The sequence below is a fragment of the Chamaea fasciata genome, unplaced genomic scaffold, assembly GCF_029207755.1.
Source record: "Chamaea fasciata isolate MVZ Bird 193981 ecotype frontalis unplaced genomic scaffold, bChaFas1.0.hap1 SCAF_5, whole genome shotgun sequence".
Lineage (NCBI taxonomy): Eukaryota > Metazoa > Chordata > Aves > Passeriformes > Sylviidae > Chamaea > Chamaea fasciata.
The window spans coordinates 21,610,929-21,626,022 of NW_027094090.1; the positions used below are offsets into that span (position 1 = coordinate 21,610,929).

Genomic DNA, 15,094 nt, shown 5'->3' on the forward strand with positions numbered 1-15,094 from the left:
TCTGCTTGAAAGCTTCAAACCACATTTATTGTAAATTCATGGAAAAAAAAAAGAAAAAAAAAAAAGAGAAAAGAAACCACAGGCTGGTAAACTATTACATCTCAGTGTAAAGAACTTGTCCAGTGATGTGCAATCAGATATTGACAAGAATATCTAAATAAGCAACAACTTCTCAATATAAATCTCCTTAAATAAAAAAGAAAATTATTTCCATATTTACAGATTACAATGCAAATGGATCCTTAAAGCATTATTTTGTATTTAGCGGGTTTATTTCTTTGAATTAAAGAGAAATGACTTGAATCTAAGAGTGTACTTTGGAAACAGCTTTCTAGACAGTCTGTGTTACCACCAGTGAAAGGAAAAGCAGCCTCCCCTCAAACACTGCTCTGCTTCTTCTGTCATCCAGGCTTTCACCGAAGGGCTTCTGGTACTTCCACCTATGAAACAGAGGTGGGAAGGGTATTCATTACATTTTCTGTACAGTCTAAATGGCAAAATACCTGAAATTTCTGCCAGACATACACTGCCAAGAGCTCTGTGCTACACATCATCTCCCATAACAAGAGTGAGCCTGGGAAAGTACCCCACTTTCTGTCAAAATCACAGTCAGACAGAAATCACTCTGCTGAGAAAAACCTAATCAGAGGGAAGCCTCCTCCCAAGTGCTTTATTATGCTCACATTTCTAAGATTTTTTTTTTAAAACTAAATGTGTGTACTAAAATTAACTGAGCTTGTGCTATATTTGGACCACAATCAGTTACTGAACTAGGATCTCTTACTTACCCGCCTTAACTGCTTTATGCTGCTTGCCCGAATTGCTTCCATAAGGTTGTCATGGAGAGACCTTTGTGGGGTGGATGGCCGGGTGGAGGGTCGTGAACCTTCCTCTGATTTCCTGTCTGAGATTGATTTTAAAGAATCTTTAATTTCTTTCAATATGCTGTTCTCATGTTTTCTGCTTTTTTTGCCTTTTTTCTTTTTCTGTCCATTATGTAAGGCTTTTTTTGCGCTTTCTTGCTGTTTGATGACTTCAGCTATATTCCTGGTAGGTGCCTTCTTCTCTGGAATAATTGGAGGAGGGGGAGGAGGAGGGGGAGGTGGGGGTGAGGGGGGAAGGGGAGGTGGGGGTGCGGGTGCTGAAGGCTGACATTTCACCGGCACTGCTTTCTTAGGGAGCTTTGGGGAAGACCATGGTGAGCTTTTTGGTGACACATAAGGCGAGGACCGAGGTGTCCCCTTCTGCAAAACTTTGGCCTTTGGATTGACAGTACCGTCACAACCTGACTCTTGCTGCCGCTGCTCCTGCATACGCTTTTGCCTTTGTTTATCCATATTTCTTGTCAGGATACTTGTCATGCTCATTCTTGGGCCAGCAAGGTCAAAGTGGTAGCCCAGCTTTACCAGAGTGGTGTTCTCTTTCAACAGTTTGACTATGTCCATTTCCACCTGGCTGCCCATGATGTGCCTTTGATTGTGGAACCGCAGTTCTGTTAGAACCTTGTTGTGCTGCAAAGCTCTCATGATGGCCAGCACGCCTTTGCCTGTGATAAAATTTGACTCAATATTCAGACTAGTTATATGCTGATTAACCTTTAACATACCAGCAATAGCTATTGCCACGTTGTCATCAGCATGGGTGTTAGCCAAGCTGAATGACTTAACCACAGTGTTGTCCCTCAGGGCCTGAGAAAATTGTATAAGCATCTGTGAAGTGATGTTTTCAATGTTGTTCAGATTGACCTCTGTGGTGTCAGGGTCGTTGCTCCTTACTTTTTCCAAAGCATCTTCAATAACTGTTGGATTCCCACAAGGGTGGATGGCACTGCTTTTTAAACCCCGATTATCACTGTCTTTTCCATCATGGCCATTGAGGAAGTTTTCATCGTCCTTTGCACCATTACACTTTTTGTGTCTGATGTGGTCAGAACGCCTGCCAGCTGCAGCATTTTGCTTTTCCTCAGTTTCATCATCACTCTCATCTTCATCGTCCTCCTCATCTTCTTCTTCATCATCCTCTTCAGTATATGCCTCCTCAGACACTTCACTATTGCTTTCTGTGAAACATTCTTCTTGAAGTTCTTCTGAATTGTCTTCTTCTTGCTCAGAATCCTGAACAGGAATGTAGGTGTGGGTGTTAAACATGACCAAAGTAATGTAACTACTGCCTTTTAGCACAGGAACAATTATACTGACACTATTTAAGTTAACATTGAAATCTAAAAACAAACAAATACAGTTAGGAGAACAGAAAAAGTTTCATCTAACACCTTTTTAACATTATTTCTTTTACATTCATTAGAAAATGCTTAGCATAAATTGCAACCAGTTTATCAATGTCAGTGATTTCTGCCAAGAGGAAACTTGATACAAGGTATTACAACACAGACACCAGGTTTTCTATGTGTTGGCATGTCTACAAGGGGATATAATTTGGATCCTTGACAGCAGAAATATAAGACAACAATTTCAGAATGAACAGGAGCAACAAGCTTCTTCATTTCATGAGGATTAGACATCTCAGACTCCCTTGCATTTGGTAGTATGTCTAAAAAAATTAAAGGTTGCCATGATGTAAAATACAAATAGTGTCTGCATGCGTAGTCTTGTATACCAGCATGCAAAACAATACAGAACTACAGAAGTCATGTCAAAAATACTTTGGATGTACTGCATGGGCTGTACATACTAATAAACTATTTATGAAGAAAGGATTGAGATGCATTCCCAGAGGTAACATGTAACCACATGTCAATAACCCCTGAATTTCTTCGTGTTTGTCAAGAGCTAAGCCAGTGCTCACAGTCAGCTCCCATACTGTAAATTGTTATAACTCGCTGTCTACAGAGCAGATGCGTTGTTTTTCTGAAACACAATGTTATTTTAGTTTGGTGGGTACCAAGAAGGCTAATTTGGAACCATGTCCCCAAGGCTCTGCTTGTTGCCTTTAGAAGTTATGGTGGCAAAAGAGAGTTCTGTGCAGAGGAGCAGGAAAAGGTCTCCACCCCAGGAAAGCCTCACTCTCCACATGGAGGACTCCAGCAGTGTGATGGGGATCTATGAGGTGTGACAGAGCAGCCCAGAATCTACAACCAACTTCAACCTCTTGCTCAAAAAGATCTTCCATGTCATGTTTTGTCTACTGGAAAAACTACAGGTATGCATTTTTCTTTACAATTGTAAATGTTTATTAAATTTTTGATGAATATAATGGTTCTGTATGCACTACTTTGGCAATATTTGTGTTTTAATGTCTGTAAAATACTAGGGTGTATTTTCCAAAGTGAGTACACTCCACAGAGACACAGCAATTCTGTTTCTGAAAAACCAAAGTGTTACCAACAGGACAGCCTATTTTTAGACTACCTGTGCAGTTTTAGGTTTGCTTAGTTATCTAAGGTTCTGAAAACAGAGAACTGTTAAAGTGCATGGTGCTGTTTTACAATTTTCAGTAGAATTCTGTGCTGGGATATATGCAAAAAAGATGCTAAGATGCTAATTGTAATGTTCGCAGAACTGTGACTCGCAGTGAAACGGGACATTGAGCTGTTTCTGCCTGATGTTCCTGAGCATTCAGGGCCTGCGGGTCTTGCAGGGTCTGTTTACATTGGTCTGCACACAGAGATCTTGTAGGACTCAGCCCCATTGCTTCTCCTGTAGAACATGTCCAGAAAGGCCCTTATGCTGAGAGATACTGTGCTACCTATAGGCTTATTATGGGATTAAGATTTATATCTGCATTGTCTATATATGTGTAGGGCTTTAAGACCTCAAAACATCAGGTATCTAAATCCCTGTCTTTATGACTTTGGTTTTGTATCTCAAGGAATATATACTACAGATGAGCAGAAGGAGGTGCCTTTAAATGCACTATTGATATGTTTAGTGATGCTAGATTAATAAAAACATACTTGATTTTTTCTTTTTTTTTGAGTGGCATTTCTGAGGTCAAAGGCAGAATTTAGTTGCCTGTCATGTACGTTGCCTGGTGTCATAGTAATCTGCATGATAATTTTGAAATTGAATAGAGATATATTCTTAGTGTGGCAGCACTGTGGTACAGGACTGCTGCAGGCAGCCTGTAGGGCTTCACCTTACTTTGTGGGAGTAATTTTATGAAAAGTTAGGACTAAGAGAGTCAATGCAGAGGTAAATATTTCTGGAGGACAAGTTATTCACCCTAAAAGGCTATCTGCAAGTTGTTTGCCTTTTGGACCAGCTGATCTGTCACCACTGACTATAGAAGGAGCATGAATAACCATCTTAGATAAAGGTTGATAATTTCCAGACAGTTGAAAGCAAGAAAATTGTTTTCATGGAGCTTTCTTATTGCCATCAGTGGAGAGAGTCTTTGTGACTTTTATAACAGCAGATCAACCTTTTCTTATTTCAGGATGCATTTGGGAAGCTTTTTCTCAGATCAAAAAGTATAGTCTTTTGCCAGGACTTGGAGGTTTAGCCAGTACCCATCATTATTGCTTTATATACATGGGAAAAAGAAGAAAAAAAAAAGAAAGATCCTGCCACTGTATAAGATACTGAACTAGACCTGCTCAGCAGGTTTTTTAGAACTGCCCAGGTTTCGAGTTCCAGGCTAAGCTGGAAATAAACATTAATCTTGCCATTTACTCTCTAAGACTGACAAACAGGGAGTGAAGTCGATGTCTGCAAGCTGATACTAATGGTCTGATGACAGCTACTGGTCTGTGCTCTTGTCTGCAAAGACCTTATACCACCATTCACAAACAAGAGAAGGTACTTACATGTAAAAACATCCTGAATACTGCAGGCTAATTTAATCCATCTGACTTTCCGCTAGGAGGATATTTTATCTAATGTATAAACTACAATTATTTTCTTGCAAATGAAGTAAGCTTCTGAATCAAGACTCTTAGAGGTTCTGAGTTCAGTTTTGCTGTCTTTGCCTTTGTTGTATTACCTTGTGCTTAAACATGGGAAAATGTGTCTCTATAAACAGAGTTAGAGCTTGGTAGGAAGCAGTGCTTAAAAATTCCCAAGTCCCCACTTTGCTTTGAAATTACACAGAGCCATCATGAAAATAGAAGTTGCATTTTGGTCGGGCTCAGTCTCGACATATACTTTTAGCAAGGACCAAGAGTGCCAATGTGGATATAAGCTGAGACTGAGAGTGCTCACTGCTTGCCAAGACTGAGCCCTTCACTCCCGCCTAGCTGTACTGTCCATTTGTACTTCAGGAAACGGCTTTTGTTACTATTTTGTTACTATTTTGTTACTATTTGGAGGATGAGTTGCGTAACAAACACTATTGGTTGTTTTTCTGGGAATGCAGTTAAATGGTTTGATTGATGACTCTATCCCAGGCCACTTTTTAAATAATGTACAATTGCCCTCTGACAACAGTTGCCAGAAGACTCCTGAACCATGCCAAGGATCCTCAGCAGGAACAAAGCAACACAAGCTGCCGACTGCAACACAAGCTGCTTTCTTCCAGTGAGCACAAAGCCTTGCATCTGCTTACCTTCTGATATAACATGTATTCAAAATTATCTTCCTTACATGCTTCTCAGCAGTTAATACTGGCTGTTTTTTAAGGAAGGGAAAAGGCATTTGTGTAGCTGTCTTAAAAAACCAAATGCTATCCAAAGACCCATATCACTACCTATTACTTTCTAACCTTTTTTTTCCTATTTTAATCACTAATAATAGTTTTTATGGCATATTCTTCTGTTCTGAACTGAGCACTTAAGGCACCTCCAGAGAGAACAAAAACTCTCTGAGCTAATACTCAGCACTTTAGCAGGCACAAGAGGTATGGCTAACAATGTTCTTAAAAATGCTACAGGAGACTGAAGAGAAATTAAATCAGTCAGATCATGCCAATGAAGAATAAAACCAAATATCTGTAGGAAACAGCAAATGCCTCAACATCTTACCTTCTCGCATGCACCCAACCTCTCTTTTTCTAGGAGTTTCTTGGTCTCCCTCTCCCAGTAGGCCATCAGTGCTTCCCTGCTAAAAGTCCCTGTTGGTGTTTTCTCTGTCAGGCTCTTCTGCCGTTGTCCCACTGGAAGGTTACGGTCAGGCTCTATGTCCTCTAGCTCCCGCTCCAGCTCCTTCAGCTCCTCTTCAGTGAGAGAAGCCAGGAGCTCATCTTCATCAATGTCTTCATATTTACTGAGCTCTCTTCTATAGCCAAAGGTAGACATGGTCCTGCTTGGTCAGGCTGGTACAAAGCTGGTACCAGGCATTCAAGAAGGCTGAAGCAAGCAAGCTGTGTCTCCTGTGGTCAGCAACTGTTTCCCTGCATAGCCAGAGGCACCCTTTTAAGAGTAATCATTGGGGGCTTACGACAATGCATGAAGGGATGAAAACATGCTCCGTTTTAAGCATCAGACGTCAGCTAGACATCTGAACAGCAAGAATGTCCCAACACTAATGTTTGCAAGTCCCTTAAAGAGAGGGATTATTGACACACTGGCCATGGCCATATTTAGAACAGGCAGCTAGTGGGAGAATACCAGCCTTGCAGACGGGGGGGCGGCACCAAATAAAACCCCGGGTGCACTTACACTGGCATCGTGTCCATATCACAGTAGGGAAAGAACAATGAAAGCCCATTTAATCCTGAGCTGTTACAGGGGCTGGAAATAAAACACCCTTGCCGATGTTCGGTGGACTTCCTCTCACTTCCACGGTTTTCTAGTGGAATGCTGTTATCCCACCAAGGTGTTTGCAGGCGGGTGGGATCAGTGGAAAGGCAGCCAAGGGGGGGGAGGTCGGCGTGCCAGTAGCTGTGCGGAGCACTGCTCCTGCAGTGTCACGTGTCGCCTGGAACAAATCACACAACTGAATTCTTTATTAGTTCCCTTATTTTTTCTAGGACTATCAGAGTGAGAATCAGCTGGACATGTCCATTTGGAGCACCTGTGAGATCTTTTTTCTTTTTTTTCTTTTTTTTTTTTTTTTTTTTCATGTGGAGAACTGTGCTCTGCTGGGGGGAAAGGACAGAGTCATCCAGAGATTAAGGGTAACAAGCCCTGCGGGGGGCAGGGGGCTGTGCCTTCATCACTTCTGACAGGCCAAGCAACTGAAGGCCTCTAGTGGCTATTCTTTTAATGGCTGTTGCTCACTGTCACTGACTGATGTACAGCTGGAGAGTGCTCTTCAATTCTTTATTCTAAATGTATAGCCACATTATAGTTTCTGCTAATAGATGATATATTATTCTGATATTATTTTTATTGACAGGCATCTTTCAGTAAAAAATAATTACAAAAAGAAAGATTAAACTTTGTACTGTTTATTGTTTCTTTTTCTGATGTAGTTGTTTTTTGGTTTTTTTCTTTTTTCTATTTAGTAGTGAATGATGGTGAACTAGGAACTTTTTCTGAAACATGCAGGCCAGCAATATCTGCCAACCTGTGCTGTGAGAGAGCTGGATGGAGAGGAAGAAAGAAGGTTTTGGTACATGGAAGTACAAACACTTCTATAACAATATATATCAACCGTCTTAAATGACAAAACACAGGTTATTTTAGACAGTCAGGCCAATATTTAATGGAAATGTAAGTGAACATAATTTGAAGTATTGTTATTGCCCAACATCATCTCTTTTTGATCAGTATGGATTGGACACCTGAACTGATATATGTTGTCTAGCCAAATTGCTCATTTAGTTTCATTATTATGCATACAGCTTTACTGACAGTAAAGAGAGGAGATTAAGCATGATTTTCATAAAGATTTGATAAAGAAATTATATTTTTCCTTTGATCATTTGTCTATATGAACTTCATGCAGTTATCTTGATCAAGAAATGGCATGAGAGCTAAGAGCTTTAGTCTTTCGTAACCTACAAAATCCACTAATAAAGCAGACGTAAGAATATTGTAAACCTTAATATAAAAAAATATTTTCAGGTCATTTACATTGATAGAATCTTTGGATAAAATAAAAAGGAGGCAGATGCTTGGCTTATGGAGATAAGAGTGTTACCTTCACTCTTATACCTTCATGCTATAAGGTCCCATGATGGGTCAAGTGCACATGGACAAGTCAGTAGGTCCATAGGAGTTCTGTTCACTCTTTCAGCTGCACCTGCAGAATGAAGCCTGGGCCAAATTTTGAAAAATTTGAAAGAGCAGGAAAATATAATAAGTACATTTTTTCTTTTAACTTGGCATCATCAATGCTTTTTGGTAGCACTGACATATGCATTAATTACCTGTATATAGCTGCACTCCAAGCAATTTTATTTCTTTAGTATGTCTAGCACAATGGTTCACATTGTTATCATTGGAGTTAGCCAGAGAAGCAGCACAGTAAAATTATCTTTCTTGAGTGCGTTTTTGCTGACAACATTTTGTTGCAAACGTTTTTGATGGAGTTAGGAAATGTGAACTGGACAGATTTTCTGTTTTAAACTGAAATGCTTTCAGAAATTGAAATGCTCTGTTTTATTAGAAGAATATTGCTATGTACAACACTGACATGTACAATATTAAAAGCAAAAATATGCTGTTAAAAATTAAATCTATTAAAATATACTGTTTTCCATAAAAATCTCACAATCTCAGTTGTGTCAGGAACAACAAAATTTGTAAGTCTTTAAATTTTCCTGAGTTGGGAGTCCATTATACAAAGTACAAACATACAGGTACCTGACTTGTCTATTCAAAGTTTTCTATGTATAAACTAAATTTCCCAAACTCAAAGAAACTTCAAAAAGCAGCATTTATTATTGACTTCTAAAAAACATTCCAAAGCAAGATTAAATAACACAAATACTACCTTCAATGCTACTCCTTTCTGAGACATGATACAACCCTGGGCCAGTGGTGATGTTTTTCTACACAAAATGCCAATGATGTCCATTCTAGCCATGAGATAATTAAAGATGTTACTAAAGATGGACAAGGTACTTTCTTGTACATTTCTCCCCTGAAGCAGGGGAAAAATTTGCAGTCAGGTGAGGTTATGAGAGGTTTGTGTCCCTTCTTGATCCTACATGACACTCATGGTATTTTAGGACCTCTTCTTTACATGGAAATGGCCAAAGGTGAAGAGCCACGAACTAGGATAATTTTAATAAAAATAATAAGGCTGTAGCACATGGCAAATTACACAAAGAGAAAAAAATATGCTAAAACTGTAAAGACAAGTACACACAGGTCAGAAAATGTGGGAATAGTATTTGTTGTTGCCTGCTGATGAGCACTGAAACACAGTCCTTAATTCCATAGTTGTGTAATCACATAATTTGATCCTAGACACACAAGTACTCAGAACCTTTACTATTCTTCATTGCATGGGAAACATCACACACATTTAATAGCCCTTCAGCATTTTATTTTGCCCTTGATCATCAGCATAGTAAAACTATCAATGATTTTAATTGTCCAATGGCCTTTTCAAAGGATATGAAGGTGTTACCACTTTTTTAAGGACGAAGAGAAACCTTAAGACTTAAAGTACCCACTAATTTGGAATTTTGGATTACCTTTCTGGCAGTATTTGGCATTATGCAAGCATTTCAGCTGGTCAGGGTTCAGTTCCTGTGGGCACCAGCCATGGCTGAAGCTTCCCACCCTACACAACATTTCGGATCACAGGTTCCAACTTCCAAGAGGAACTCAGAGGAAAGAGAGGAGTGATCGTGTTTTCCTGTTATTAGCATTCTTACCTGAAACATTTTGTTCCTGTTTCATAGGAAGTTTCTCCTTTCTCGGGCACTGATGTTCTGATTTCTGAAAAAAAAACAAGCAAAAAACCCCAGCAATCTAAGCAACCTGTTCTATCTCCCCAGCTGTGTTCTCAATCACATCATTATAAACAGTTTAGGAAGAGTCCACTTTGTGCTAGTGAGGTGGCACAGTGAACCTCCTTCCATCATAGGAGGCAGTGAGTAGAGCATAAACCATGTGTAGTACAGGAGGGCAGATTTATACTGGCTACACTGACTACTGTTCAGGATGAATCCTCCAATTGGACATAAGGAAAAGGTTGTGAAGTATTGGAACAGGCGGACCGGGGAAGTAGTTGAGTCACCATCCCTGCAAGTACTGAAAAGATGTGTAGACGTGGCACTTAGGAACATGGTTAAGATGTGGTCTTAGGAGTGTTAGGTTAACATTTGAACCTGATGACCTAAAAAATATTTGTGATGGTTTGATGAAGTGCTCTGCCAGCTCCTAACAGAACACCCAAACTCACCTCCCTAATAGCTTGCTGAAATCCTGTATGCCGGGAATTAATTTCATGACATTTCACCAATAGGCCATGAAAACCCATCTCTCATTCAACACAATTATTAAAAGGTTTGTTCACTTCAGAACCTGAGCTGAGAGAAAACAAGTACTGGAAGCATCCATTTTATTGGAGGAGGATTCACTCTGTCATTGTAGATCTTGGCACCCAGGATTCCTGGCTTTCAGCAGCTCGATTTCAGACAAGACTCTCAATCTTTCCTAACTCGGTGGAAAGATTATTTATTTTCTTGGTTTTACAAGAGGAAACCCTTCTAAGTGTCCTTTTTGCCTTTCCAAGCAATTAACTCTTTTAGTGAGCAGCTTAGAGAACTCTATTCCACGTGTCAGATTTCTACACTTGGGGCACATTGACTCAATTTCTTAAAGACCACAAGGAACATGTGGCAGCCAGTGCTCACCCCTCAGCAGGACAAAGCTCACAGCTAAATGTGTATTTCCACTCAGGGAAAACTACAGGCAGGCAAAGACAGGGTTGTACAACCTTGTCCTCAGGCGCAGGACAGCGGCTATTTCGGTCCCGGCTCCTGGGACAGCCTGTCAGACAGATGCGTTGGCTCATACTGAGCTCAGTCCCACGCTGCAGGAACAGCTCCAATTGCCACAGAGCACATTAAAAACAATGTACCGCAGCACTCTGGGCTTTCCCCATGTCTCCTGCTGCCTGTCTGCAGTGCTGCTTGCTCCTGCCTCCCACCACCACTTTTGCAACCCTCATTCCTCAACCAATACCTTCCCTCTTGGTGTGCACTCAAGCACCAGCAAGGCACCAGCCCCTGAGTTCTCTCTTCATGACTTATTGCTGCTGTGCTGCCTTCTCCATCCTTGGTCCTGCAGGCCCCCTGCTCCTGCTTTCCCTGCAAGCCCCTCACTGTTCTTAACCACCTCCAGCCTGTTTGCTGACCTCTCCTTCCTACTCCTCCTTGCACGTCTCTGTCCTGCCCCCATGTTCCTCACTGCCTGCTCTCCCCCTCCCACCATAGCAATATATACATATATATATATATTTATCTCTATATATGTCTCAGTTTTTGTATGCTGTGTGGACAGGCTCAGGCAGAATGCAGAATTCAAACCATCCTAGAGAGACACAGGGTCAAGCAGCCTGGCAAGTACACAAGACCACGAGGCAGACTGATGGGACAAGCTGCAGCTCTTTCCCTTGGGAGACTCGCATAACTTGTGAAAATCGTGCACACGGTACTGTGCCTGAAAAGGATGTGTCATCACCTACATTTAACAGTGCTATCAGCAGAGCAAATGGGATGAAGCATGCACTGAAGGCATTTGAAGACACAATTTTTCAGCTGCTTTTATCAACGCCAGATGATTCTGTTGTTCACTCCATCTCTCTGGGTGATGCTGTAAACAGGGAGTCACACAGAAGAAAAAGGTATTTTCTGCCATCTGTGCTGGGGGAACACAAAGTGGGGTAAGTGCAAAGATGACCCTATTCAAAACCAGTCTTTGCTTGGGAATCAGACTGAGCATTCTAGCTCAAAGACAGATTTTTCCCACAGATTCCCTGCAACACACCCTAGGCTACCAGGAGGGCAGATTCCAGGTCCAGGCTGTAGCTTACAACTGGACCATCCCAAACAGTTATCAGTTTTCACATAAAAACATGTGCATGTGGGCTGCCTTATTGCTCAGATCAGTTTTGAAAATAGCTTTCTCAACAGTTGCTGGGGACATAACTATAAACTATATACCAACAAGCCACAGGGCAACAACCAATCTAATGCATTTCAGTGGTGGGGGTGTTTGCTTTGCCTTACATATCAAGACAGAAGAGCAAGTGGGAGTCAAGAAGTGAATGGGGTCTGATAGCGCTGCTGATGGGAAGACAGTACAGATGAATCCAGGAAGGGGAGTCAAGAGATTGACCTGACTGCAGGGAAGGACTGGGAAGAAAAATACATCTGAGTGCAAATAAGAACATTTCTGAACTAATAAATTTCTCAACCTCTAATTAAAAGACAGAAAACTCACTGCTCACGCTGCACAGGCACCTTTGTGCATGGATCCTGGAAGTCTATTTTATTATACAGAGAGGATGCTGCTGGGTGTCAAAGGTGCAGCAGACTTGGGGTTTATTGCTCCTTTTGCGTTCCTGAATCACATTAAAAATAAGGAAGACAAGGGAAAAATAAATACTATTGAATAAATGTCATTCCAAATCCCAGTTTCATTTCCTTCCAACACAGCCAATACTTTTTAATCATCTCATGTCAGTACAATGTCATGTTCTGTAACAACAGTGTGAGATGAACCTGCTTATCTTTGACAGCACAAAGTATTCCTGCCAGGGTTTTGCCCAAAGCAAGTTCTTCTTAAGTCTCTGCAGACTTGCCATTTCCTCATTTCTGCCACACCAAAAAGATAAACTGCTTTGTACACAAGGCTGGTCTTAATGCTCTTGCTTTCACATAGCTGCTCTTTTTCCTCAGGAGGAATCTCAGTCTGCTTTACGAACACTGCCAACAGATTTACAAACTATATATAGAAATCGTTTCACTTGCTACTGATGTACAGACATAGGGTGACCACAGCAGCTGTTTGGAATTACATCGCAATATTGCTCAACAGGTTTGGAAAGGAAGTAGAGGCCACTGTATTGCAAAGAAAGTAACAGAGGAACTGCTGTATGCACAAAAAATGTGGATTTGGGAAGGGTAATTTCAGTGGGATGCAGTTAGCCTGCTACTCTTCAAAAGAAAGAAGAAGAAGAATATCGGTAAAATTTACCAATATAAGAGCGAGATTATTTGTGGTGGTACTTAAAAATACACTGTAATATGCATCCCCATATCAGGCAGTTATTAAACTGTAAGTGATTATGAAAACAGCATGGATTTCATCCTTTGTTAATACCTGAGTCCCAGACAATTCTCCCGTGTAACTTAGCCGAACCTATGGTTTTTCATTCTGTTTAAAAAAATACTTTTTCTTTATACACAGAGAGCGAAACAGGTACTTAGTTACTATATTTAGCATTTCCTTGGTCACTTTTTTAAACTTTTTTTTAGTGTGTGTTAATGAAGATTTTTTTTTTTTTTTAAAGGAGATGCAAGCAATATAAACAAGTTATATACTTCATAGGGAATTAAGTACAAGCAGCAGTACTAACCAGGTAAATTCTCTACTATCTTTAATTATGTCGGGGGTTTGTTTTGCTTTTATTTTTTGTTAGTCCATATTAATGATAACAGGAGTTCTGGGAACATCTACCATGCACACATATGTGGACAAGCGGCAATGGGTTTGCCCAATTAGATGTAGAGATTTCTACTGAAAATTTGAATTTTGAAAATTAAATGTAAATACATTGTACATTTCACCAGAGCTACACTGTTATATCATTCTTATGACGACTAATCACTCACTAATATATTTTTCTAGCTTTTCAGGAGAACCCCAGCTCTCACAGCCATTCGTTATAAGACGTATGTTCCAGCCCCTGGAAGTGATGCAAAAACAAGAGATAAGACCTGTTCTACAGGGATAAATTATCATAAATCTATGATCATGCAAGCCATAGCCAAACCATGGATATTTTAGTGGGGGTTCTTTTCTGCCCTTAGTATGGGTCACAAAAAATCCCTTTACCTTACCCCAAAGTAGACACAAAAGAGCCTGTGACTTTGTGACTGTGTTTTTCCATGTGTGACTCCTGTACTAATGGCAATAGTCTGAGAAAGGGCAGCTCAGGCACTTGGAGCCCATGCCAGAACACAGACTGCTGCAGTAAAAGTGCTGCTCACCTCCCACCACAGCCTCACCCCCACCCTGATACTCAGAACAAGCTCTGCCGTGCCAGCTCCCAAAATTAGATGGTAGTCAGTGCACGGAGTTTTATAGATGACCCACACACAACATTATGGCTTCTACAGGGAAGAGCTGGTCATATACAGGACTCATGGCTATGGTTTGCTCCCTCCTTCACTGAGCTCTGAAAACACAGCTACAAAGTCCATCCCACGGGTGCTGAAAAGGCTAAAGGCTGATGTAACCACTGTTGAATGTCTGGCTCCTTGGAGAGCTCACAGACTGGTGCAGCTGCTTGTGTCAGATTTTATGAAAAACAGAAACCAAATTATACCTCTGATTTCAAACATTGTCCCCAAATCGATAGGAGTCCCTATCCCACAGCATGCCTGAATGAGTAGCAGGGCATTTAATTACTTGTAGACAACACTGCTTGGGGGTGGGCATGCCATGGCATTGGGTTGCAGTGGAACAGCCTGTGAGACACACCCAAATAGTCCAGAAAATTAAATTCTAGTGTTGCAAGGGTTCAATCACAGTCCAAGTAGGGAAAATACATTTTTTTCCCCCTACCAATTTATTCTTCCAGCTGGGGATGATGCCTTTGCGTCTTTTCACCACCACTAGCTCTGGTCCAGTTACATTTTCTGTTTATACCACCACGTAGACAAGACCACAGAAGTAGCATCAAATGGTCTGGCTGGGAAATACGGGAGTAGAAAGAGTTGTGCTTTCAATTCCTAGCTGTGCCATAAACCCGATCTGGGGAAAAAAAGCTCCCTTTCCATGACTATCTCGCCTCATGTGTCATTTAAAATTAAGTTTTGCTTCTTCCTCCATTCATTTCACAGATGCTTTGAAAATACGAAAGACACTTTCTCATAATACTGTACTTGCTTTAATGTTGAGAGGGGTGGGGGTGGGAGGGGAGGGAAGTGAGGGTGGGCGCAAGTTTTCAATAAATAAACAACTTCAATGGTGAAGGACAGAAAAGCCTTAAAGCACTATCAGTCCACCTCCTATAACAGGCAACCAAACAAGAAAAAGGGCCTGGCTGTACTGATTAAAAGATAAACA

The 15,094-nt window shown here is 40.9% G+C and overlaps 1 protein-coding gene across 1 annotated transcript in view; it reads right to left on the reverse strand.

Annotated features, from left to right (window-relative positions):
* Positions 1-15,094, reverse strand: part of LMOD2 (leiomodin 2) — a 27,613-nt gene continuing 12,519 nt past the window's right edge. The window contains exons 2-5 of the mRNA XM_066182996.1: positions 9,667-9,730; positions 5,918-6,812; positions 789-2,114; positions 1-440 (exon numbers count right to left, since the gene is read on the reverse strand). Of these exons, the coding sequence (XP_066039093.1) occupies positions 414-440; positions 789-2,114; positions 5,918-6,190 (1,626 nt within the window). The 5' untranslated portion in view covers positions 6,191-6,812; positions 9,667-9,730 and the 3' untranslated portion in view covers positions 1-413. The remainder of the gene's footprint in view (positions 441-788; positions 2,115-5,917; positions 6,813-9,666; positions 9,731-15,094) is intronic.